This window comes from Taurulus bubalis (genome assembly GCF_910589615.1).
Source record: "Taurulus bubalis genome assembly, chromosome: 12".
NCBI classification, from domain to species: domain Eukaryota; kingdom Metazoa; phylum Chordata; class Actinopteri; order Perciformes; family Cottidae; genus Taurulus; species Taurulus bubalis.
Genome location: NC_136600.1, coordinates 374,307 through 401,828, shown reverse-complemented (window position 1 = coordinate 401,828; position 27,522 = coordinate 374,307). Strand labels below are relative to the sequence as shown.

General features: G+C 46.1%; 1 protein-coding gene across 1 annotated transcript in view; it reads left to right on the top strand.

The window, feature by feature from the left end:
• snrka (SNF related kinase a) overlaps positions 1-26,700 on the top strand; it is a 29,937-nt gene extending 3,237 nt beyond the window's left edge. The window contains exons 3-8 of the mRNA XM_079227661.1: positions 14,129-14,270; positions 22,417-22,629; positions 24,228-24,362; positions 24,923-25,124; positions 25,200-25,294; positions 25,464-26,700. Coding sequence (XP_079083787.1) covers positions 14,129-14,270; positions 22,417-22,629; positions 24,228-24,362; positions 24,923-25,124; positions 25,200-25,294; positions 25,464-26,577 — 1,901 coding nt within the window. The 3' untranslated portion in view covers positions 26,578-26,700. The remainder of the gene's footprint in view (positions 1-14,128; positions 14,271-22,416; positions 22,630-24,227; positions 24,363-24,922; positions 25,125-25,199; positions 25,295-25,463) is intronic.
• Positions 26,701-27,522: the final 822 nt, after the last annotated feature.

The window sequence follows — 27,522 nt, the reverse complement described above, 5'->3', positions numbered from 1 at the left end:
CAGAGGTTTCTGTGGGGCCGGTGACGCTGTGGCCATTAGCCTTGTATGTGTCTAGCTCTGGAAATGACTGTAATGAGATGTTGTATGCACTCGTGTTGTCACGACATTGGAATGTTTAACTTTGACACCATGCCTTGAAAAATATAGATCTGTTTTGATTACCACAGGAAAAAGGTGACGCAACATCAAGGGCATAATATTTTTGATTTTTCTTGAACGATTATAATTCAATTCAGTTTATTTTATATAGCCCAACATCACAAATACAAGTTTGCCTCGGAGGGCTTTACAATCTGTACTATCCCGGGACCTCACATCGGATCAGGAAAAACTCCCCCAATAAAGATAGTAAAAACCCTTTCACAGGGAAAAAACGGGGAAGAAACCTGAGGGAGAGCAACAGAGGAGGATCCCTCTCCCCGGATGGACAGAAGCAATAGATGTCATGTGGCCAGAATGAATAACGTAACAGAGTTACAGCACATTACATGAATGTGACAGAAATGATTCATATAATGAGTAGTATGTATGGTCCATGATCCAGATAACCACGACCCATTAAGCAGAAGGAGGTAGAGAGGAGGGGCATCAGCAGGGCCATGGCAGCTGGCAGGACGGCTCCAGGCCAGTTGCATCAGCAGGGCCATGGTTGTATCAGCAGGGCATCCAGGCAGCCACGAATCCATGGAAAAAGAATGTAGTTAGTAATATGCATTGAAGAGACAATCATTTATCCAGAAGGAGAGAAAGAAGAAGAGGAGAGGAGGAGCGAAAGAGGAAGAGAAAGAAAGGAGGAGCTCAGTGTATCCTAAAATGTCCCCCAGCAGTCTAGGCCTATAGCAGCATATCTAGGGACTGGACCAGGGCAAACCTGAGCCAGCCCTAACTATAAGCCTGAAACAGCCCTAACTATAAGCGCCATCAAAGAGGAAAGTCTTAAGTCTACTCTTAAATGAGGTGACTGTGTCTGCCCCCCGGACTGAAAGTGGAAGCTGATTCCACAGAAGAGGAGCTTGTTAACTGAAAGCTCTAGCCCCCAACCTACTTTTTAACACTCTGGGAACCACAAGTAACCCTGCATTCAGTGAGCGTAATGCTCTCGTGGGGTAATATGGCACTATAAGGTCCTTAAGATATGATGGTGCATCACCAGTTAAGGCTTTGTAGGTAAGGAGAAGGATTTTAAATATGATTCTCAATCTTACAGGAAGCCAGTGGAGAGCAGCTAGTACAGGAGTAATGTGATCTCTCTTCCGTGTCCTCGTTAGTACACGAACTGCAGCATTCTGGATCAACTAGAGAGATCCAAGGGATTTACCGGAGCAGCCTGATAATACGGAGTTACAGTAATCCAGTCTCGAGGTAACAAATGCGTGGATCAATGTTTCTGCATCGCGTTGCGACAGGATGTGCCGGATCTTTGAGATGTTCCATAGGTGAAAAAAGGCGGTCCTTGAGATCTGTTTCACGTGGGAGCCAAAGGACAGGTCCTGGTCACAAATAACTCTGAGATTCCTTACGGTGGTGGTAGATGCCAGAGCGATGCCATCCAGAGAAACCATATCATCAGATACTTGATTTCTGAGGTGTTCTGGACCGAGTAAAATAACTTCAGTCTTGTCCGAGTTCAGCAGCAGGAAGTTGCAGGTCATCCAGGTTTTGATGTCTTTAAGACACGTTTGAAGTTTGGCGACCTGGTGGGTTTCATCTGGCTTGATCGACAGATATAGTTGAGTATCATCGGCATAACAGTGAAAGTTTATGGAGTGTTTTCTGATAATATTGCCTAAAGGAAGCATATATAAGGTGAATAAAATTGGTCCAAGCACAGACCCTTGTGGAACTCCATGGCGAACGGCAGTGGTAACCGAGGCCTCATCGTTTATAAATACAAACTGAGATCGATCTGATAAATACGACTTAAACCAGCTTAGTGCTGTACCTTTTAATACCAATCAACTGGTCAATCTGTAATAAGATGTCATGGTCATGGTGTCAAGCGCTGCACTAAGGTCTAACAAGACCAGTACAGAGACAAGTCCTTTATCAGCACTAAGGTCTAACAAGACCAGAACAGAGACAAGTCCTTTATCAGCACTAAGGTCTAACAAGACAAGTACAGAGACAAGTCCTTTAACAACACTAAGGTCTAACAAGACCAGAACAGAGACAAGTCCCCTATCTGATGCAACTAGAAGGTCATTAGTAATTGTCACTAGTGTCGCTGTGTTATGATGCTTTCTAAATCCTGACTGAAACTTCTCAAATAAACTATTGTTATGTAAAAAGTCACACAACTGGTTTGCAACTACCTTCTCCAGTATCTTAGAGAGTAAGGGAAGGTTAGAGATAGGTCTGTAGTTAGCCAACACCTCTGGATCCAGAGTGGGCTTCTTAAGAAGAGGTTTAATTACAGCTACTTTAAAAGACTGTGGTACATGACCCGTTAGTAAAGACCCATTGATAATATCTAGTAGAGAGGCACTAACTAAAGGTAAAACTTCCTTTAACAGGTTCGTCAGGGTCCAGGAGACAGGTAGACGATTTAGAAGTAGAAACCATTGAAGACAGTTGGTCGAGGTTGATGGTAAAAAATCCATCCAGACACACAGCAGGGCCCACAGCCTCCTCCATGGCCATCCCACCTGAGGATGGATCGGCAGTAGTCGAGGGCAGGAGATTACCGATCCTGTCTCTAATAGCCAGAATCTTACCATTTGAAGAAGTTCATGAAGTCATTACTACTGAGGTCTCTAGGAATACACGGATCCACCGAGCTATGACTCTCAGCCAGCCTGGCCACAGTGCTAAAGAGAAACCTAGGGTTGCTCTTGTTTTTCTCTATTAGTGATGAGTAGTAGGCTCCTCTGGCATTACGGAGGGCCTTCTTATATGTTCTCAGACTATCCCGCCAAACCAACCGGGACTCCTCCAGACCGTTGGAACGCCATATGCCCTCAAGCTTCCGTGATGCTTGCTTCAATATGCGGGTCTGAGGGTTGTACCATGGAGCGAGCCTCCTTTGCTTAATGATCCTCTTTTTTAGAGGGGCTATCGAGTCCAGTGTCACTCTCAATGAGCCAGTAGCACCATCGACGAGCTGATCAATCTGGGAGGGAGTAAAGTTAGCACAGGAGTCCTCTGTTATATTGAGACATGGTAATGAATCAAATACAGAAGGAATCGCTTCCTTAAATCTAGCAACAGCACCGTCAGTTAGACATCTGGTGTAAAAACTCTTGCCTAATGCTGTACAATCCGGTAGTATAAACCCAAAAGTTATAAGGCAATGGTCTGATAAAAGAGGGTTCTGTGGAAACACTACTAAATGCTCCACGTCAATGCCATATGTAAGAACAAGGTCGAGGGTGTGGTTAAAACAGTGAGTCGGTTCCTGTACTCTCTGACAGAAGCCAATCGAATCCAACAATGAGCTAAATGCAACACTAAGGCTGTCATTGCTGACATCCACATGAATATTAAAATCCTCTACAATAATAACCTCATCAGTCTAAAGGACCAAACTTGACAAATTCTGAGTACGTACCTGGTGCTCGATATACCACAACAAACAGAATGGGCTGTACTGTTTTCCAGGTTGGATGTGAAAGACTAAGAACAAGGCTTTCAAATGAGTTGCAGTTCAATCCAGGTTTAGGACCCATTAACAGACCCGAGTCAAAAATGGCAGCTACTCCACCGGTGCCTCGAGGAATGTGTATATTAACATGACTTGGAGGAGTAGATTCATTTAGGCTGACATATTCCTCATGTCTCAGCAAGGATTCAGTAAAACACAACACATCAATATCATTATCTGATATTAATTAATTTACTAATACAGCTTTAGAAGACAAATATCTAATATTTAGGAGTCCACATTTAATTCTCCTATCATGTTGCACTTTTGCAATAGTGGTGTTAACCTTTATGAGGTTATTTTCTGTAACTCATCTTTTTGGTTACTTTTAATTTAATTAGTTTAAGTGGCCGTGAGACAGACACAATCTCTATAGAGTAAATGTGGGCAGCCGCCCTAAAGAAAAGAGGGAATGCAGAGAAGGGTGTAAGACTACAACTCTGCTTCTGCTTCCTGGTCTGTCATGTACCAAGTCGACCAATAAACTTGGTCATATTTGCAGAAAGGGGATCCGCTCCATCCGAAGTGGGATGGATGCCGTCACCCCTAATCAGACCTGGGTTTCCCCGGAAAGACCGCCAGTTATCTACGAAGCCCACATTGTTTGCTGGACACCACGTGACAACCAGCGGTGGAAAGCTGACATGCGGCTATACATCTCATCCGTCACCGTGTTTGGGAGCGGGCCAGAGAAAACTACGGAGTCCGCCATTGTTTTGGCGTAAGCACACACCGACTCCACGTTGATTTTAGTGACCTCAAAGTGGCGAAGTCGGGAGTCATTACCGCCGACGTGTATTACAATCTTACTGTATTTACGTTTGTCTTTAGCCAACAGTTTTAAATAGGACTCAACGTCACCCGCTCTGGCCCCAGAAATACATTTGACTGTGGTCCCCGGTTTCGCTATCCTCACGTTTCTAACAATTGAGCTCCCGACAACCAAAGTGTGTTTCTCAGTGCCGCTGAGTGGCGAGAGGTTGGAAACAGGAAGAGGCTGGCGGTGTCCAGAGGACTGCTTAGACCCCGACTTCTGCTTCCCTCGTACAGTCACCCAGTCCCTCAGCTGCTCGGGGGCTGCCGGGGAACAGCTAACGCTATCAGAAGCTAAAGCTAGTTGGTCCGCACCGACTATGGGAGTTGGGCTGGCTAACGTAGCTAACGTCTGAGCTTCAATGGCGCGGAACCGTGCATCTAACCCACTGAGACCTGCCTCCAGCCTAGCAAATAAACTACACTTATTACATGTACCGTTATCATTAAAGAAGGCAGGGGAATAGCTATACATGTGACACGCTGAGCAGGAGAGGGGGAAGACATCGCTAGCTGCTAAGTAAGGTAGCTAACGATTAGCAGAACAAACAAAGTGAAAAATAGGACAGTTAGATTTAAGCGTTGAGTCGCTAAAAGAAGAAGAGAGTCGAGTGTTTAGATGTGAAAGATGTACAGCAGGTGATCAGGCGCTTGTACTGGAGAATATCACACAATTAGCTCGGTTTAGCTGGAGCTGAGACAAGTACGTTATCGGCTAACACATACACACACGGTGAAACCGGAAGTGACGTAGTACGCTTACCAGATCAGTGAAGCATCAAATCATAAAATGTGTCTAATAACAAGGCTAGTGTTTCCCAGGTGGGTGTAGGGCTATAATCATAATCAGCGGGTCGCCGGCTCTCCCGGCCTCGAACATCCGCCTGGCAGGGACACGATGTTGACATATGCTACAAAGTTTGTGAAGATAGGCTAAGTAATTTGGAAGTTATGTGTATTGACATATTGAGCCACGCCCCAAAGAGGTTAATTCTAGTTCAAATTGCCATAGTTTCCCAGTAGGTGGCGCTCTGACTATGAGTTAATATTGGCATGCAGAAGTCTTCCAGCCATGCCTCTCATAAAGCATGTTAACTTTGGAACAGTTTTGACAAAGTACAGTGGAGTTACAACAGCTTGCTTTTTTCCCCCTTTTTCTTCTTCTTCGTGAGCCTCTGTGCTTCCTCGCCTCAAGTTTCCATGGATTGTGGCTGTGCCTAGAGCCAGTCCTGCCTCCTGCAATGGCGGCCCTGCTGATGCCCGTCCTCTCTACCTCTTTCTGCTTCATGGATCGTGGACCATGCCTACTACTCATGATATTAATACTTTCTGTCATATTCATGTAACGTGCTGGAACTCCGTTCAGTTATTCATTCTGGTCACATGACATCTATTGCTTCTGTCCATCTGGGAAGAGGGATCCTCCTCTGTTGCTCTCCCTCAGGTTTCTTCCCTTTGTTCACTGTGAAAGGGTTTTTACTATCTTTATTCAGGGGAGTTTTTCCTGATCCGATGTGATGAGGTCCCTGGACAGGGATGTTATGTGTACAGATTGTAAAGCCCTTTGAGGCAAATTTGTATTTGTGATGTTGGGCTATATTAAATGAACTGACCGCCGGCTCGTCCGTCCGAGAACGTTCGCCTGCCAGGCGGATGTTTGAAGCCGGGAGAGCCGGCGACCCGACGTGGTGTTAGCTGTCAGATCTAAGAGCCAATCAGCTCTCTGATATGGAGACAGCCAAGCGTTTCCCATCATGCACTGGGCCACGCATTCTGTGGAGGGCTACTGCGGCGCCTGGCTCTCAAATCGACGGCCGCCTTGATCTTGTGAGAATAACTTTGACCACGCGTGCATGACGTCAGAGCAAGTCAGGACCAAGTCGGACACAAAACTAACCGTAAGGTGATCGATTCTGATCAGGACATGCTCATCTCCAACGAGCCTAATGAGTTTGATACTCCTGCTATACGCAGATTAATATAATACGTGGCCAGCCTCCCGTAGTCAGAGGAAGGAGTAAAGGAAAAACTAAACAAAACCACCCTCCCTCGTTTTAGAACGTTTCTCTACATGTTGAGCCAAAGTGTGTGTGTGAGAGAACACGTTGCCCACTTCCCGTTCTAATCCATCAAACCGTGTTACTAATGACAGTTGGCAGGCTGAGTTGGCTCGATTTCCATTTTTCCCCGGTCAGGTGAACAAGATTAAACCGGTTTGATTTCAGGCAAAACGACAGAGTTGGGGTGCTAAAATGAACTTGTCATGCATTAGTAATGTAACCGGCTCTTCATGGGTTTCTTACTGGGTTTTATAAGAAAAGAATGAACACACAAGGAGCATGCAGTTGAACATCAAAATCATGGACGTACACGTTGTGACGCCTCCCATCGGTTTGTGGGCTTCTGAAGTTGTTGGCTGTCGCCATCTTTACTTTTTGCAACCAATGAACAGAAGTGACCATATTAGGACTGCAAAGGAGTGACGCCGTATACGTCAGCGTAGCAACCTGTCAATCACCCTGTAGCCCCGCCCTAAAGTATTTTCTGCTTTATGGTCTGTTTGAGTAGTCATTTGTATAGACTTCTATACAACCAGAGGAGTCACCCCTGGTGGTTGGGGGAGAGAATGCAGCTTTAACACATGAAGCATCAGCTTCACTTTTTGAACCGTTTGTTTTCTAGAACGTTCAGGTGGGTTTTGGGGTGATGAGACTTTGCAACATTAGTATCGAGGTAAAGCTATACATCAATATGGCAACATTTTGGATTCGAAAGACCAGGAAAACACTGCAGGTTTGTGTGTGTTCTAGGCCCTAGGAAGGATTGTGGCCTACTTAGGCACGGCGGCTGAGGGAGCAAATGGTCAGCTGTCAGTTTGTTGGGATTAGTCAAAGCTCGCCATGTTCCAGACAGAGACAGGCAGGCAGAGACCGTGTCATGAATGGGGTGACAGGTGGCGACTGTTGGGAACTAACTGCACTCGGCTGGAGACATGACGACACGCTCAAAGCTGCTTGAGTTCAGGACCAGAGCCCAATTCAGTTTATTTTATATAGCCCAACATCACAAATACAAGTTTGCCTCGGAGGGCTTTACAATCTGTACACATAACATCCCTGTCCCCTCACATCGGATCAGGAAAAACTCCCCCAATAAAGATAGTAAAAACCCTTTCACAGGGAAAAAAAGGGGAAGAAACCTGAGGGAGAGCAACAGAGGAGGATCCCTCTCCCCGGATGGACAGAAGCAATAGATGTCATGTGACCAGAATGAATAACGTAACGGAGTTACAGCACATTACATGAATGTGACAGAAATGATTCATATAATGAGTAGTAGGCATGATCCAGATAACCATGATCCATTAAGCAGAAGGAGGTAGAGAGGAGGGGCATCCCAGGGGCAGTCCACACTGCTAACAGCCCAATTAGTCATAATATTTTATGAATTGGACTAACAGTGCTTATTTTCTTGCTCTGTTTTCTATATTGACGTATTCTCCTTACATCATTCTGAAAATGTGTAAAATGATCATCCTTAATTGGCCTAAAAACCAATTGAGTGTTCAGGTTTTGAGGGACTTGGTTTGACGGTAGTGTGCTATCGTCTTTCACCGACTGGCTCTACGGTCGCTAACACAGGACAGGTGGGACACACCTGTAGGGCTGCAACAACAAATCGATAAAAATCGATTATCAAAAGAGTTGGCAACGAATTTCATTATCGATTCATTGTGTCGCGCGATTATTACGCCATTCAATAAGTCGCGGAGAAGGAAAAAAAGAGCGGAGCAGAGCAACTGGCCGGCCAGCGTTTCTGAGATTGGAGTGAGACACGAGAAAAGCTGAGGTTGTGATCTTCTCAAAAATAAAAGATCTTTGATGTGACGTATCGAGTCTTGGCCAATCAGCGTTAAGATGTTTCCAGCGGCTTCATTTCCCTCAAACTTGTTTTGAATGGAAGCTAGTCAGCTTGCTATCACGTTAGCTAACGTGACTGGGTTGTGTATTGTCGTTAGAGTTACTTTATGTTCCGTTACAGTTCAGTCTTGCTTGGGAAAAAACGTAATGCAGGGCTGAGATGAGGTGGAGCTGGGCCTGAAGGTGGAGGTCAAAACAGACATGAAAGGAGCAGTACAGCTTCCCTCTGTCCAGTGTTTCATACATATTGATAAAGCAGGGTATGCTATATGCAGCCTCTGCTCCAAGGAGATCAATTACAGTAAAAAGGGCTCACATTTGGCAGATGTAAAGCATACATGTGTATGTTTTTTGTGTTAGTCAACTTTTTAAATATTCTTTTAATTAACAGCTCAGGGATGTTCAAGAAGCAACCTGTTAGCACTTTCTGAAGATGTTTTCCACTGTGAATTTGCACCATCACTTCTGTTTTTCAATAAAGGGTTGGAAATTAGTGCTTTTCTGTTGTTTTTTTTATCCGATTAATTGATTAATTAAAAAATAATCAACCGATTAATCGATTATTAAAATAATCGTTCGTTGCAGCCTTAGACACTTGCTCTCTTTGTTCTGGAGACTGTGACAGGGAATTCAAAGGAACATAAGGAATAGTGCAATATGTGCAATGCCATCTTTCTTTTTTCCTGCAGTAATTCCTCTGTAGCCGCTGCACTCTGAATGGCTTTAAACCCTCTTTAGACCCGGCCTTGGAAAGCTTAGAGTGCACTTCAAAGACATTAACAAGTGTGGGTGGAAAAGGCCCTTCATGCTGCCAGGGAGCTTTTTAGTGATTGTGATGGGCAAGGCATCTGCTTTGCTTTGGACTGAAGTCAGGATTCACTTTGTTGGCTTGTCTCTGAGCTCGCTTGTCGACTGGTTTGAATCCACGTTGTGTTGACGCCCAGTGGCAGCTGGTGAATTTTTTTGGGGGAGGGGGCGCAGTTGGGCGGCGTGGTTTAAATAGCACTCCACAATGAGAAGAAAAGAGGTTTTGAGTAGAATATTCTAAAAAACAAAGCTTTAGTGCTCAACACTGTCCAATAACAACTATCAACAAACTGTAACTTTGGGCATGAGAGGTTCAGAGCAGGTTTAAGAAACATTGGGTTGGGTTTCAGAGGTTTACAGAATAAAAGAGGTGCCCACACCCTCACATGAAAGAGGCTTAGAGCAGAATAGAGTCAGAAAGAGAGGCATCACATTGGTTGTTTGACAGAGTAGGCCCCACTACTTGTAAAGACATTTAAACTGGGGCCCTGCAGTAAGGAGGCACTGGTGAGGTGGTCTTTGAAGGCAACGCGTTCCCTGGTGTGTCCAAGTATGGTGTCACCAACCTACAGATAAATATATAGAGACAGACAGATAAGATGTGGGAAATATCTCCTACAAACAGGCTTCATACTACAGACAAAAGCCAACAATCAGAGTTGACAAAAAACTATGTTTTGTGTGTCTTGATGGCTGATCAACAGACTAAAGGCCAGGAGCACCTTGATGCTCTAGCCTGGAGCTATGACACACACACACACACACACACACACACACACACACACACACACACACACACACACACACACACACACACACACACACACACACACACACACACACACACACACGGGGTTAAATTGGTATTTTAGATAAAGTTATAGTCTGATGTGATATCCACCCAAAGCTAACAATGTCCAGCATGTGTCCTGCTGTGGGAAAGATAAAACATTAAACTCTAACACAGGCATCTGCTGATGTTGACACTCACCTCTGCAGCGATCCTTCAAGCTCATCTTCCTTCACAGCCCGGCGCTTCCTCGCTGCTCAGAGCCACTGCTTTGCTCCACACTTAGCATCCAGCTAACCAGCTCCGGTTAGCATATAGCTTGAGGAGAAGCTCCCGCGGTCAGTGCTTTGCTGCTGAAGTTTTAAATCCGGACGTTCGGGTCCCAACTCTTTCAGCCTCTTCTTGTCAACACCTGACCGTCGGTTGAAAGGTGTTTCGCGTAGAGATGCCACAGAGTGTTCAGTCGCCATGCTAACATAATCAAAGCCTCTGCTAGTGTTGCTCGTAGCTACGTGGGAGCTGTATGGGCTGTGAGGGAATGATAAAGGTCTCTGATTCGACGAATAGTCCAACCACGTTGCAATAAGAAACGATGTCATTGAAGATTCCCCTTCATCCGCCAATGAGAAGCTGTCCTCGCCGTAACGCCCCTGAAACGTTTGCTCGCTTCCATAGACTCACATTGTCCGGCGCCCCGAGAGGGGAGGGGCTTTCCTCAGTGACGATGAACGCGATTATTATTATTATATTTGGTCACATTTAACTTAAGTGGTTGTTGACTTGGCTTACGGTCTCCCACACACATGTAGCGCGTCAACACGGTATATTTCTTATTGAAATTATTTGGTATATAATGTTTTTTGACAGTATATATTATTATTATTATTATTATTATTATTATTATTATTTCTTCTTCTTTTTTTTTCATCGCAACATTTTAAGAGGGGCGGCACCCTAGCGCCCTCTATTGACGCACCGCCACTGTTGACGCCGTATAGTTATCAGAACCGGGTGCTGAAAACTACCAAAGGGGAAGAATACAAGTTGTCTGTTTTAGAATCATGTTTTGGGGATTCTGGGTCTTGGTAAGTGTCTGGCCGACTGCGCCGCAGCAAAGCGTGCGGCTCAGAAATATGTATAGAAATATGTATAAATAAACATAGAAATATGTATAAATTTAATTTATAATGTTTTGATGCATTTTTATCGAGTACAAAAGTGTAAGCAGACATCTGTAAAATAGAATGAGATATTAGTTTATGACAACAGCATCCATCTGAGAACATACACAAGCACTGCTACCCAAGTAAATGATGTACATAAAACAAGATGCATTAGAGCATTTTAGAAAACATTTCTTCGGAAAGAACGCCTTCAGCAAAATGAATTGTGTGTACATGTCGTGTATCAGAAAACAAAAACACAAAAGGTCTTGACGGTGTCTGAATGGGCATATAGGAGGGATTCTTTTGATCATCATTTATACATTTTTGAATGGTAAAAGAGTAAACAAAATAATATGACTGGTTTGAGGAAACACACTCAACGCTGTTGTTCAACGAGTTGTACAGAGTGTCCATTTAGTGCCATTTAAAACAGTTTTGCACGTCAAATGTTTTTACACATATTTTTTTTTTTTTGCGTTTGAAAAAAAAAAAAAAAGTGATCTCAGGTGTGAGCGGGTCTCAGGTGTGAGGTGATCTCTGGTGGTCTCTGGCTCAGGTCCAAACGGGGCACATGCCAACAAACTAAATAAAAAATAAAATCTGATTGTTTTCACACCCGATATGAGATGATGATGCTCTTCTACTTCAGACTGCAACTTGTTTCATTTTAATAAACGACAAACCTTACGTTAAATAAACTTCATTTTAAACATAAAAATAAAGATGCTTCTTGAAAAAAGAACACACACACACACACACACACACACACACACACACACACACACACACACACACACACACACACACACACTAAAGACCCTCTCTTGTAGCAGGGAAAGTGGCTCGATAAACAGCGAATGTGCTTCAGCACGTTGGACGCGGTTTTGTTCCCTACGACGGAGGACCGACGTTGACTCGTCCAACGCTCACTGAACACAACTCGATCTGTCGTTGTAGTGGTCGAGCATGCCTCCAGCTCCTCCTGCACCTCCTCCAGCTCCTCCTGCACCTCCTCCAGCTCCTCCTGCACCTCCTCCAGCTCCTGCACCTCCTCCAGCTCCTCCTGCACCTCCTCCAGCTCCTGCACCTCCTCCAGCTCCTCCTGCACCTCCTCCAGCTCCTGCACCTCCTCCAGCTCCTGCACCTCCTCCAGCTCCTGCACCTCCTCCTGTTCCTGCACCTCCTAAAGCTCCTGCACCTCCTAAAGCTCCTGCACCTCCTCCAGCTCCTGCACCTCCTCCAGCTCCTCCTGCACCTCCTCCAGCTCCTGCACCTCCTCCAGCTCCTGCACCTCCTCCTGTTCCTGCACCTCCTAAAGCTCCTGCACCTCCTAAAGCTCCTGCACCTCCTCCAGCTCCTGCACCTCCTCCAGCTCCTCCTGCACCTCTTCCAGCTCCTGCACCTCCTCCAGCTCCTGCACCTCCTCCTGTTCCTGCACCTCCTCCAGCTCCTGCACCTCCTCCAGCTCCTCCTGCACCTCCTCCAGCTCCTGCACCTCCTCCAGCTCCTGCACCTCCTCCTGTTCCTGCACCTCCTCCAGCTCCTCCAGCTCCTCCTGCACCTCCTCCAGCTCCTGCACCTCCTCCAGCTCCTGCACCTCCTCCTGTTCCTGCGTTTCATTCTCGCTCACCTCCTCTCCCACGGGATGCAGTGACAAAATGATTCCTCTGATGTTGGGCCAGTGTTTCAGGGCCACCGCCGTCTTGTGCGCCTTGCTGCTTGTAGTCGCCTCAGACTTTAGAGCAGCTGGACTGTGACGGTGTTGTTTTTGCTTGAGGAAAGCTCCAGTGTAGACTTGATGATTTGCAGTCGCTCAGAGAAGCGAGCGGTTACCGGAGTTAAAATGAAATAGCTTTTTCCTCCTAAACCACTAATTAAAAATGTCTTGATACACAAATGAAGTTGAACACAAATCCTTTACAGCACAAAGGAAACGGCGGTGCGCGGCCGCCTCCTGGCTTCTAGCTGAGCTTGTGTGTACATGCGGCAGCACACCGTCGAGGTGGAAAGTGCTCCGAAAAGCAGCTCTGATGTTGCGGGGAACTGTGCCGGAGCATGAAGCGCCGATTGTCTGCTTCATAACTCAACGGCCACCAGAATAAGACGCAGCGCGTGGAAGCTGTCGTCAGACTGGCAGCACACCCGCACCACGCGGTGCTGTCAGACGGGACTCCAGGGCCAGTCCTGTGCTGCTCTGGTCATTAGATGTGCCAAGGAGAAGTGATGGATGATCACTCTGCTCAAAATCATTTTCATAATGTTTACTTTTAACGGAAATAGAGTTTATATCCAAATTATAATTGTTTTCTTTATTTTTAGCCATGCTGAGAAAAATAAAAGTATCAGACAGCCAGTCTGTGAAATAGCTCAACTCCTGGATGAACCCAGGCTGGCAGAATGACCTTTGTGTCCCTAGGTCATCGTTATTGAGGCGTTAACCTGAGCCTTCGTTCGTCGGCCGTTAGTGGTCGATCGGCGACTAGAAAAGCATATATATTGATTTTCTGATCACATATGTGGCTGAATATTGGCAGATAACGATTGTCAGTCAAACTGTATCCCACGCTGTGATGGTTAAGGTAAACTATAATTAATTGGCATCTCATATACGCATTGAACCGCAAGGTCCGTTACACCACTACTAAACAATTATGTGTGTATGTGTGTGTGTATATATATATATATATATTTAGTTAATTAGTAGCACTTAATTAACACTTACTGATAGCACTTTGTAGTTTAACTTTATTGAAGAAATTGTACTTTCTTGATTCATGTTCTGAGTTTGTACTCATAATTGAATGCAATTATTGAAAGTCGCTTTGGATAAAAGCGTCAGCTAAATGTAATGTGTTTCATATTGTAAAGAAAGAACTTGGTATTCCATTCATACAGAAATGTCTTGATATGCTGTAAAGAAAGAAGGTAAACACAACAAGCAGCAGTACACATGGATTCAGGTGGTGCTTCTGTTTGGTTCCTTCTGCCTCAGATATCTGGAGTCTCGGTGTGATCCTGTTCATGTTGGTATGCGGCCAGCCGCCCTTCCAGGAAGCCAACGACAGCGAGACTCTCACCATGATCATGGACTGTAAATACACTGTGCCGGCCCACGTCTCCAGCGCCTGCAAAGAGTGAGTGACACACACACACACACACACACACACACACACACACACACACACACACACACACACACAGATAAATTAGCAGTCGTGTAATTCGTCATTTGTGTTTGAAAGTCACGCTCCTAAATTAGTACTAATTAATTCTCTCCAGATGCACAGCAGGGATTTTTTGAAGTCAAGATTTACAACAGAGACCAGAGCCTTGTGCAGCCACTATTTACCTTATCTGTACCTTACTTGGACACACACACACACACACACACACACACACACACACACACACACACACACACACACGTAGAGACAAAAGGTAGCTGTTGTTACTGCTGTCCAGCGTCATGAGTGGATGTCATGAGCAGCCGTGGCCTCAGAGTGCTCAGCATGTTCTTTATTTCCACTCTGAGTATTTTTAGACACAGGAAATAAACGCTTATCTCCGGCGAGTCCGAGCAGAGATGCGGCCAGATTGAAGCGCTAAGCCGAAGCAGCTGTGATGAACCTGAAGGGCTTTGGCTCCAGAGCAGCAGGGCTGTGTGTGGCGTGCTGGGTCCGAGCTTCAGGGTCTTCTTGTGAATGAGCCGCTCACGGCACAGGGTTGGGTTTCTCTGCTGATGCTGCAGGGCTTTGACGCTGCTCATCACACCTTTGCTATTATTTTGTCGGAAAAATTGAGAATATCAAAAATAACTGACATTGCCTTCTTATTCTTGTATATTTCATGAAAAAATATTTTTTTAAATACATTTATACATGACGTTTTAAAATGCCGACAGCGGAACCATTATCCCTCTGGACCTCATCAATACTCCAGGTTTTACTCATTTAGCACCGTCCCCATTTGGAACCGGGTTTGGGTCCCTTACACTTGTGGGTCTCTTTTGCACACGTCGCCTGCAGCGCAGGGCGGAGTCCTGCACCAGTTGCCCGCGGTAACCACCAATGAATACATAATAGTATGAACTAAATGAGGCTATAATAATATCAAGCATCATCATCAGCTGCTCACCGGTCTGATACCAACAGGTCGGGGTCCGGGTTTGACTCTGGGATAAGTGCGGCGGGTACCGAGCCTTGTGGGTTTGCAGAAGTGGACTCGGGCTGGACTCGGGCTGGACTCGGGCTGGACTCGGCGTAGTCCAGTGGGTCTCCTCTCTGCTGGATCACTTCTCGGTGACACAGAGGGGGAACCAGGAGATCCAAAGTAGTAAAACCCAACGATTACATGAGTATTTTGTGTGCTTTCTCTCACTGGTCTGAAAGAAGGCGCGTTATGGAAGCTAAATAACTGAAGTGGTTGCTTTCCATCAGCTGTGTTGAGGGTCGTGTCCTGGGAGCCGGGTCCTAATGTCTGGTGGAGTAAATGTACAAAGGAAGGTGGTGAGAAGCACAACGCAGGCGTTTACGCTGCATTACACTCCCAAACACCAGAGGGCGTACCAGCTAAATACAATGTGAAGATTCCTATAAGGCAGCGAGTGACCCAGAGAGACGCATCAGCTAGAGGTGTAACGGCAAAAAGACACAAACAAACTTCCACTGTGACGAGGAGGGTTTGTCGTTATCTGTAAACTCATATCTCATATTCATGGACTACTTTATGGTCCTTATACAAGTATGAAATGCATTATAAAGAAGCAAAGGTTGAATATCCTGTAAACTATTTGATTTGGCTGCAACATATTGAATGTTTCAGCCCTCCTGTTTTAAAGCCTTCCTGGTATGATGTAAATGGTGTTTTTATGGACTGTGTGACATGTGAACGGGTTAAACTAAGCTTAAGCTGGCTTTGTGTTTTCTTATTGCATTTTAGCTCTTGAGAATAGAAACAAAGCCTCCCTCTTCATGAACAACTGGAACCACAGCGTCGGCTCGGCCTGCACAACAGTTATTACAACAGTTATTACAACAGTTATTACAACAGTTATTACAACGGTTGTTTCAACGGTTCAACGGTTTGTCTCAGCAAACTATTTGAAGATGATTGGACTGAAATCAGCAACATGATTCAGGTGCACACATGTTGGCATAACAAGAAACAGTCATAAACGCTGACTCTAATGGACATCCATTAGCTGTTTCTGGGGTCAAAGAAGCATCGCTGATGTTTGGTCCAAGCTGACTTCAGCCGAGAGGGCTTCTCTGTGGTTTCCACAACTCCCAAGGGAGTGATGCCTCTTCTCTCTAGTGGATCACATCTCGTCAGTCTCAGGAGTCGCATTCGCTCACTTCATTAGTTGGAATGCTTCAGCAGTCCAACTATTGTTCTTCAAATGTGTATTAGTTGGAATGCTTTAGCATTGAAGCATTCCAACTGTTGTTATTGTCTTCTTTATTCAACTTCTTTATTCTTCTATTTCTTCCGTACGTATTTTGCACCTCATCTCCTCCTTCATATATTCAGCTACAGAAACCGTTCAAATATTAAAATATTCAGCTACTTAAGGAGACGACGGCTATGACTTTTCATATTTCTGACTTTTTAAATCTTTGAATTATTAAGCTTTATATGAAAATTAAAATGAATGGGAGCGGATGGGGAAAATCCTCAAATCCTCTTCAACTTCAAACGCTGACAGGTTCTGCATACGTTCAGCTAAAGACACCATTCAAACTTTTAAAATGTTGACAAAACCTTCAGCTATTATTCTATAATTTCAGATTTCTGATATCTTTTATAGTTTTTTAACTGTCAGCGTTTTCATTTCATGCTTTTTTTCCCACCATTTCTGCCTTTAACATGGGTGTGTATTGCGCCGCATAGAGTGGTGATGTCACAGCTTGAGTGTAGTTCCCCTGGAGGATTAGTTAGATTTTATTTTTGCTTTTTGCCATCTCCTCCACAATACTAAGTCTTTGGGCATAATTTATACATCAAAACGTAGGAAATCTTGTCTCACTTCTTAAACTTGGGTCGATTTGAATCCAACAGATTCAGGCGTGTTTAAATCAGACGATATGTGAGAGGTGGTCTCCTTCTTCTTCCATTCCCTCCCATGTTAAATCTTCCTCAAAAATGTCTTTCTCTGACGACCGTCCCTGATTTATAAATTGCGACTAGAGACACATCGTGTAGCCTAGAGACCCACAAACAACATCGACGCGTTCGCAAGAGTATCATCTCTCAGAAAATATTATTATTTTGGCGTCTTGCCTTTGAACTTCTTGAGATATGAATCTTTTTATAAAAAAAGAAAACGCACTGGAGTCTATGGAGATCAAACAACTCAGTCTCTCCCTCATGTCACAGGTGTTTTCAGTTTGAACTAATCACCGCTTCACACTCATTCTTGTTTTAACGTCATTGTGGGGACACACACACACACACTGCAGCTGTTGGTGAAGGAACGGCCGCGCGCGTGCACGTGGTAATACAGTTGCGTGCACTCAGACTTACGTAGAAAATAAATAATAAATATATATATTTTTTGAAGTCAAGGAGTTGCTGATTCTTTAGATATCAAAGACAAAAGGGGCTGGTATTCATATCACAGACAGACAGACACACAAACACATTGACACACACAAACACACACACACTGGGAAACTCCCCCACACAGGAGACGCTCTCTTCTGTGCGACGAAGTATCATGATAAGTGGGCGGAGTTTTCCCAGCATTCAGTTTGCTGGTGTAATTTTATGAATGTGAAACCGTGACTGAGCATTTGTACCCTGTCAGGTAAGTAGCGCCCCCTGCGCTCTCAGCTGTATTCTGTGAAAATTAAATGATTCTCTCTTCCAAGAGTGCAATGCACTATGGGTATTGAGTGTATGGTATATTCACATCTACATTCCCCTGGGTCCAAAGTCCTTCCAGGTTAGCTTCTTAACATGCTACCAACCCTCTCTCTCTGAAGCCCGCTCCCTCTAATGCCGTGTTCACACCGGACGCGGCGCGACCAGTTTACATGTAAAGTCAATCCGGCGCGAATGTGCGGCGAGATAGACGCGTTGAGGCGGCGCGAACAGAACGTTTGACCTGGGGCGAACGAAGCGAAGGACGCGGCGCGAATTCGCGTGAGTTGAATTCTCCCAACTCTGGCGGAGAAATCGCGTGACGCAAAGTTGCGGCAGCCAATCAGCGTTGAGAATCAGCGTTAAGAAGCCCCGCCCGTCACCACCGCCGTCTCCCCGTTTCTGAATGAAACTGCTGCTGCTCCGCCTGAACCAGCGCTGACAGCGGCTTCATTGAGACGCTGTTGTGGGACTACGGATAATATTATGAACCCAGACGCCATGGAGTTTGATGTTCCGACATATGTGGAGTTTACACAAAAAGTATAAAGCAGAACTGGTGGTTGTTTCCATGGTGGATGGCATAATCGGTATCGTTTTACGGAGATACGCGAGACGCAGTTCCTGGAGGAGTCGGTGAAATTCACCGAGCTGTGTGCGGCTACGGATGATGTCATGAACCCGAACACGAGGGCGTTTCATGTTCCGACATGTTTGGGACTTCCACAACAAGTATAAAGCAGAACTAGTGGTTATTTATTCCATGGTCGATAGCGGAAATGAAAGCTTCGTCGCTTGTCTCTCACAGAGGCAAGCGACAGAGCTAAGCCACGCCCCTTTGGTCGTGCCGCGAATTCGCGTTTGGTGTGAACGCCCTCTTTCTACTCGCGCGAGGAAACTTCCGCGGTGGACGCGGCGCCACAAACTCGCGTCGCGTCCGGTGTGAACACGGCATAACAACTCACGTATTCTCTGTCTGTCTCTCTTTCTCTCCATCCATCCCTCTCACTCTGTCTTTCTCACTCTCTCCTGCTCTCTCTCCCCCTCTCTCTCCCTCTATGTCCTGTCTCTCTCCATCCCTCCCCCTCGCTCTCTCTGTCCTCCCTCTCTGTCTGTCTCTCTTTCCCTCCTTCCCTCCCTCTCTTTCTATACCTCTCTCGTTCTATACCCCTCTCTCTTCCTCTTTTGTCTTTCTTTCTCTCTTCTGTTTCACTCTCTCCCTCTCTCTTTTATACCTCTCTCGTTCAACTTGTATATCTTCTATTTCTTCCGTACACATTTTGAATCTCTTCTCCTCCTTCATATATTCAGCTACAGAAACTGCTCAGCTATTCAATTGTTCAGCTCCTTAAGGACACGATGACCTTTTCATATTTCTGACTTGAATTATTAAGCTTTTTATGAAAATTAAAATGAATGTGATCCAATGGAGGAAATGTTCAAATCCTCTTCAACTTCAAAAGCGTACAGGATCTGCATACCTTCAGCTACAGACACATTTTAAACGCTCAAATGTTGACAAAACCTTCAGCTATTATTCTATAATTTCATATTTCTTATATTCAGCTATTTTCTTCTATATTCAGCTATATTTTCAAGTCTTTAAGCTTCAGCTTTTTGCATTCCAACGCATTTTCAGCAGGAAATGCAATTTCTTGTTATTATTCTATTTCTTCTGTACGTATTTTGAATCTCTTCTACTCCTTCATATATTAAGCTATTTAAAACGTTCAGCTATTAAAATGTTCAGCTCTTTAAGGACATGATGGCAATGACCTCTTCATATTTCTGACTTTTCAAATTTTTGAATTATTAACCTTTTTATGAAAATTAAAATGACTGGGAGCGGATGGGGAAAATCTTCAAATCCTCTTCAACTTCAAAAGCGTACAGGTTCTGCATACGTTCAGCTAAAGACACCATTTGAACTTTCAAATGTTGACAAAACCTTCAGCTATTATTCTATAATTTCATATGATTGATATTCTTTCAAATATTCAAATTATTAAGCTTTTTTTGAAAAAAATAATGAATGGAATCCTATAGAGAACATCTTCAAATCCGCTTAAATCTCTTCAACTTCAAAAGCTTCAGGGTTCGCCCTGCTTTCAGGCGGTGACACCATTTCAACTTTAAAATGTTGACAAAACCTTCAGCTATTACCGTATGACTCAGCTTTTTGATATCCTTAATAACTTTTTAACTGTCAGCGTTTTTGTTTTATGCTTTTTTCCGACCTTTTCTGCGTTTAACATGGGTGTGTATTGCGCAGCTCAGAGTGGGTGACGTCACAGCTAGAGTGTAGATAGACTTCCAGATTTCGTCATAAAACTATTTGCTTTTTGCCATCTCCTCCACAATACTAACTTTTTGGGCATAATTTATACATCAAAATGTTGGAAATCTTGTCTTACTTCGTAAACTTGGGTTGATTTGAATCCAACAGATTGTGAGATGGAGATGTGAGAGGTGGCCTCCTCCTTCCTCCATACTGCGCCATATTAAATCTTCCTCAAAAATGTCTCCCCCTGACGACCGTACCTGATTTTGAAATTGCAACTAGAGACACATTGTGTAGCCTAGAGACCCACAAACAACCTCTACACGTTCACAAGAGTGTTCTCTCTCAGAAAGTATCATTATTTTGGCATCTTGCCTTTGAAGTTCTTGAAATATTAAGCTTTTTATGAGAACAAAAAATGCATTGTAAGTCAACAGACACACACTCAAACACACAGACACCCACACAGAGAGAGACACACACATACACACACAGATAGCCAGAGAGAGACACACACAGATACACAAACACACACAAACACAGATACACACACACACACACACACACACACACACACACACACACACACACACAGACATGCACATATACACTAACAGACACACACACACACAGACATGCACATACACACAGGTAGCCAGAGAGACGCATACAAACACACACAGAGAGACACACACACTAGTGCTGGGTGGTATGGCCAATAATTCATATGATGGTATTTTGTAAGATTCTGGCAGTATAACATTATTTGTTTACCGAGTAACACGAGACAGCGAGCCGTCACTACAGCAGGGAGCAACATTTATTTTTCACAGCTTTATGTTAAGAGCGCAGTGGAGCTACTTAAGTGTCAGGGTTCTAACTTCAGTCATGGTTCAAACTTTAGTCGAGGTTATAAAATGTCACCGCGGGTATGCTTGGTAGAGCTCGCACACAAAAACAGGAAGAGACAGAGCGGAAGACACGCCACACAAACAGCTGTTCGCCGCCCAACCTGCTACAACTGGCCTGCCCCCAGCATGCACTCGGCGGTGTAATTTTTAACCATGACTGAAGCTAGCATACCTGACGGGTAAGTAGCTTCGCTGTGCTCTTATCATTGACCTGTGCAGAAAATATGCTGGTTGTTGTGTCTAAGCACTGGTATGATGGTGTGTGAAAAATTCATATGGAAATCTGAAACCTGTATACTGCACAGCCCTAATCCACACTCACACAAAGACAGACACACATGTACAAAAACACACTGTAAAACCTGATGAGTAAAGTCAACTCAAATAGTTTAAGGAAACTGATTGCCTTGAACCATTTAAGTTAAATACCTCAAAGCCTTTTCGTGGAAAAAAATGCTTAACTCAAGTATTTATTGTTAGGTATACTTAAGTAAATAAATGAATAGTACTAACTCCATTCTTTGTATTGAACTTAAAACATATTAATTATTTGAACCTATTTGTAATGTTTCTATGAACTCGTATGCAATGAATTTATTTGAACCAATATGATTTTTTGACATTACACATAGGGTTGTGCGGTACACCGCTGCCGGGGGGCTGCCGGGGCGCTGCCGGGGCGCTGCCGGGGCGCTGCCGGGGCGCTGCCGGGGCGCTGCCGGGGCGCTGCCGGGGGGCTGCCGGGGCGCTGCCGGGGTTCAGAGTGAGAAGCAAAGCCCTAAAATCCTAGCATGCCCTTTTCTCTTCCTTCTGTGGCCTTGAAGCGTTGCGTTTTACTCCTTTAGCGTCTGGCTAGTTAGCTAGCCAGCTTGCTATTTCCACCATGCTTTCATGCCACACAGGGGTCCAGAAAATGAGCCGCATAGCGGGCTGGTATCCAGCAGCAGCATCGGGTCCAGCCCTCACTTCCCTCCCAGGCAAAGTAGTCTCACAGAGGAGCGGGCGCTAGGTGTGCTAGCTTGCTAACTCTTGCATCAATTCAGTCTGTCAGTTCATTAACGCAGAAGTGGGTGTGGTTTAATCTAAAGCGGGTTGGAAAAACAATAGACTTAACCAGAACCGAATGTTCAGACCACATGAATATGATGGTGTAAAAACCCATTGTGTGTGTGTGTGCTCTTTCTCTCTTATCCTCCCTCTGTTATATCGCCCTCCTCGCGGCACTAGCCTGATAGACCGCATGCTTCAGAGGGATCCCAAGCACCGGGCCTCCCTGGAGGAGATCGAGAGCCACGCCTGGCTGCAGGGCGTCGACCCGTCCCCGGCCACCAAGTACAACACGCCGCTGGTGTCCCACAAGAGCCTGTCGGAGGAGGAGCACAGCAGCATCATCCAGCGCATGGTGCTCGGAGACATCGCCGACCGAGAGGCCATCGTGGAGTAAGTTGTGCGACATCTTTTCTCTGGTGAACCAACGCACTCTGTACCAGTCCTGCATGTAGTCTAGTTTAGTCCTAAAACCTAAACCTCAAAGACTCTAAAAGACTTTAAAAGGCTCCTAATGGCTCTAAAATACTGTAAATGGCTCTAAAAGACTACTAAAGGCAACCCGGATAATGTGGACATCTGCACCCTTAGCCCCGTCTTTCCTCCCTTTTTATCTCGGTCTATTAACTGGATCCCCGGCCTGCCAGTCTATTAACTGGATCCCCGGCCTGCCAGTCTATTAACTGGGCCCCTGGTCTGCCAGTCTATTAACTGGGCCCCTGGTCTGCCAGTCTATTAACTGGATCCCCGGCCTGCCAGTCTATTAACTGGATCCCCGGCCTGCCAGTCTATTAACTGGGCCCCTGGTCTGCCAGTCTATTAACTGGGCCCCTGGTCTGCCAGTCTATTAACTGGGCCCCTGGTCTGCCAGTCTATTAACTGGGCCCCTGGTCTGCCAGTCTATTAACTGGGCCCCTGGTCTGCCAGTCTATTAACTGGGCCCCTGGTCTGCCAGTCTATTAACTGGCCCCCACTTTTAACAGAAGCAGCGGCACCACATTTCTTAATACAATAATTCTGAAGGAAAGCTCCCTTTGGTGATTCACATCTGTGGCCCTTTGAGCCGCTGGAAGGCTTCCATCAACAGGTGAACTAAGGACGTCCTGATGCTCTACCTCAACTTTCTGCCCTTTTTCTCCCCTTAAAGGTATTTTTCCTGAAGGTCCAGGCTCAGAGGATGTCCTATGTGTACAGATTGTTAAGCCCTCTGGGGAGAATTTGTGATTTTGGGGATTTTTGGGAATTGAACTTTGAAGTGTGGAATGTAAACTCGGCAAACCACATCAGCAGCAAATTGGAAAAACAAAACAATGTTTGTATCACTGACATAAAGACTAAATATACTTTAAAAAACAGCGTATGTCCAAGATGAACGTGTTGGAAGTAAAGGCCTACTGCTCTCTGCAGTTATGGTGTTTAAAGGCCAATAGTCTACAACTTACAGGATTTCTTTCATTATTTATTTGTATGTATTTGACACTCTGGAACAGTATCAGCAGCGCAACACAAGATATAATACTATATATATATATATATATATATATATATATATTTTAAGTGAACAAGAGGCCGCAGCACTGCACATGATGCATCGTGAACTGTCGCCACACGTGGGAATCAACAGACATGTGTTGAATGATTTATCAGATGCATGTTCTGACTCCTGAAGGTATCCGGGGCACCGAGTTATTTACTGTTGCACAACACAAGTTGCACAAATGCTTTCTTGCCTCCAGTGTGTACAGCTGTTGGCATCAGAATGGGCTTCTCTTTACACCTACACACGTTCCATCTGGCTCACAGGGGTCAGCAGGTCGTGCTGCACAAGGAAACGGGCTGTTGTAGCGGAGCTGCTTCTGCCCAGCGAAGTGTCTTAAAGCGCCTCAACTGAAAGCGTCCAGTTTGATCATTTTGAATTGTCTGCTGTTGACCCCCAGCACTGTATTTCTTCTTCTTGTTGTACTAGTTGACAGTATGTGACTGTGTTTCAGAGCCCTGGAGACCAACAAGTACAACCACATCACAGCCACGTACTACCTGCTAGCAGAGAGGATCCTGAGGGAGAAGCAGGAGAAGGAGGTCCAGACTCGCTCCTCCAGCCCCAGCAACAGCAAGGCCCACTTCAGGTACAGGAACCATCTCACGTTTCACATGCTGTGTGCACCATTCCAGTTCTTTATTATTTATTGGAGCAGAAAGATTGCTGCTCATCATCATAACGACCATCTGAGTCACGGTGGAGCCGTGAGAGGGTAATTGACCCGTCTCGCTCTACTGCCGGTCCGGCTCGCCTCGGCAGAGCCCTGCCGCATTGGCTTATAAGGTTAGATCCCCAAAGGTTTCATTTCCATTTCTGGGTTCACAAGGCCTCCACCTGCTGGGCTGAGGGGGAGAGAAAATAGTCGAGACATACTCATAACATGTATTTAATATGGGCCTGAGTCTCGTAGATGTTCCATCACATCCTGACTTAAGGTGACAAATCAAGTCTATTCCCTCCACACGGCTCTCAACATGGCGGTGGCCGAGCCCGCAGCTAACCGTGTTAACGGCGCTAACAACGACTACAGATCTGTGTTTACCTTTACCTGCCCCCGGATAGAGGGAAGTAAAGGGATGGGAGGATGCTACGTTTCTTAAACACTGCAGTCTGAGTCTCGTCGTGCCCCCTGCTGTGCCCCCCCAGGCAGTCGTGGCCCACCAGAGTGGACATGCACCAGGACATCGAGGACAGCCTGGCGGCGTCCTCCATCTCCCACGCCGGCGGGCCCCAGTCCCCGGCCCGCAGCGCGGAGAACCTGCTCAACGGGCACCGCTCCAAAGGGCTGCTGGAGCTGGGCCGCCGCGGAGAGGACACGGTGGCCGACTCCCCAAGACCGCTGGCACAGGTACCCCGTCTTCACGCTCTGCTTTCATGTCCACACCGCTATGAATGTTGGTTTTAAATGTCCATCTCACTCCAGCGAGCCGGCGCTGCTTTGGGCCCCACTCCTGGATCTGGTTCCACCAGGGCCCCCACTCCATCCACCTCAGCCAAGCAGCGGATCTGCCTGTTCAGGTGGGATTCAGTTTCAATATTTCTAGATTTTTGGACTTTATAGAAAAAACCATTCTAACCGGACTATTATTTGATCGTTTTATAATTCAATAATTCATAACTGTCTGGCGTTGCTTCGTGAGCCCGTTCTCATCTGGTAGAAAAAGTCACAAATCTCGTGCGTTTTCAGGGTGGAGGAGGACGAAGAGGATGAGGAAGAGCGGGGCCGGACCCCCCTCCCAGCTCAGGTGGTCCTGAGGCGCAAGCCCCCCTCCATCACCAACCGCCTCACCTCCAGGAAGAGCGCCCCCGTGCTCAACCAGATCTTCGAGGAGGAGGGGGAGTCGGACGACGACTTCGCCGTGGACGAGGGCCTGCCGCCCAAGCTCAGCCGCCTCAAGATGAACTTGGCCGGGGCCGCGGCCGACGTGGGCTCGGGGGCCGCCGCCTCCTCGTCCCCCGGCTCCACGCAGAAGCGCTACCACCGGCGCAAGAGCCAGGGGCGCGGCTCGTCCTGCTCCAGCTCCGAGACCAGCGACGACGACTCGGAGAGCCACCGGCGGCGTCTGGATAAAGACTCGGGCTTCAGCTACGGCTGGAACCGGAGGGACAGCAGCGAGGGGCCGCCCGGCAGCTCGGGGGGCAACGGGGGAGGCGGCGGCGGCTCGGGGCAAGGCAAACCTCCCGGAGAGGGAGGGGGAACCTCGGGTCCAGACCGGGGGAGTCCTCCAGAAGGTGGTGGCGACGAGGGAGGAGGAGGTGGTGGAGGGGGCGGGGGAGGGGGAGGCGGGGGCAGCAAAGGACAAGACCGGCCCTCCAGCTGCTGCAACAACAGCAGCACCACTAGCCCCGCCCCCAGCGTGCTGTCCCGCTCGTCCCGCACGGCGAGCCGCGGCACCGAGCTGGTGGAGAGCCTGAAGCTGATGAGCCTGTGCTTCAGCTCCCAGCTGCAGCACCGGGGGGCGCGGGGGGGGGAGTTTCTCATGGACCCGCTCGGCCTCTCAGCGGGGAGCGTGAAGACCCAGGAGAAATCAGCCTGGAGGATGTGCATCGGCTCCACCGGGAGCCTGGACACCATCACCCTGCCCACCACCGCCGCCCTGCCGCGCACCCACGCCCACCACCACCGCAAAACAGCGCCGCACAGCAGGGACGCTCACGGTCACCTGAGCGCTCTGAAGAACGGCGTGCTCCAACTACCTCTGTGTGAGAAGACCATCTCCGTCAACATCCAGCGGGGCGGGGCCTCCAGGGACGGCCTCCTCTGCTCCTCGGCTCCGGCCAGCTGCTGCCAGGTCGTCTGAGCTGGACCGCCTTGTTGTTGCCTGACCCTAACCCTGTTTGTGTGTTCAGGACCCGGTTCCCCCAGTCTGCTGGCCTTAGAGCCTGTTGGTAACTGGAGATGGGAGGTATGACATCACATCTTTTAGCTAACTGAGGAAAACTACATTTTGTTACGAATCATTTGGAGAAAAGGTCAACATCATGAGTAGTCATGTTGGGAGACAAGTCATTGAACCAAAAAAAAGATAAAGTTGTTCATTTTCAGGAAAGTTTAAATATTTCAAGAATAAAGTCAGACAATAACTTATTCTCATAATATTGTGACTTTCTTGAAAAGTTCAGACTTAATTCCACTAGTTACTTTTTTTCTAATATTTCTTACATTTATAATTACAACTTTATCCCCAAAACACTGCTGTATTTTTTCTCAAAATATTACATTTTTATTCTTTCTTTTTAAAATGTGTTTCCTTCCTGTAACAACAGAGCTAATACTCTGTGGTACTTGAACTGTACCACAGTGCTGTACTGAATGTTGATTATAAAGTGGATTACATTTCTATGAATCCATGTAGGAGAGAGAACATTTTAATGTTTTACTCCAGTCTGGACTTCATATTGCACTCAGACAATCCGTTTTATGTTGTTTGAAAAAATCAATTAAAAATGATTTCCACTTCAGCTCATCCGTCAAACCACCGTTGAATTTGGGCAGTGTCTCTATATTTAAAAGGGGCAGTGTCTCTTTAAATAAAGGGGCAGTGTCTCTTTAAATAAAGGGGCAGTGTCTCTATATTTAAAAGGGGCAGTGTCTCTTTAAATAAAGGGGCAGTGTCTCTTTAAATAAAGGGTCAGTGTCTCTATATTTAAAAGGGGCAGTGTCTCTTTAAATAAAGGGGCAGTGTCTCTATATTTAAAAGGGGCAGTGTCTCTTTAAATAAAGGGTCAGTGTCTCTTTAAATAAA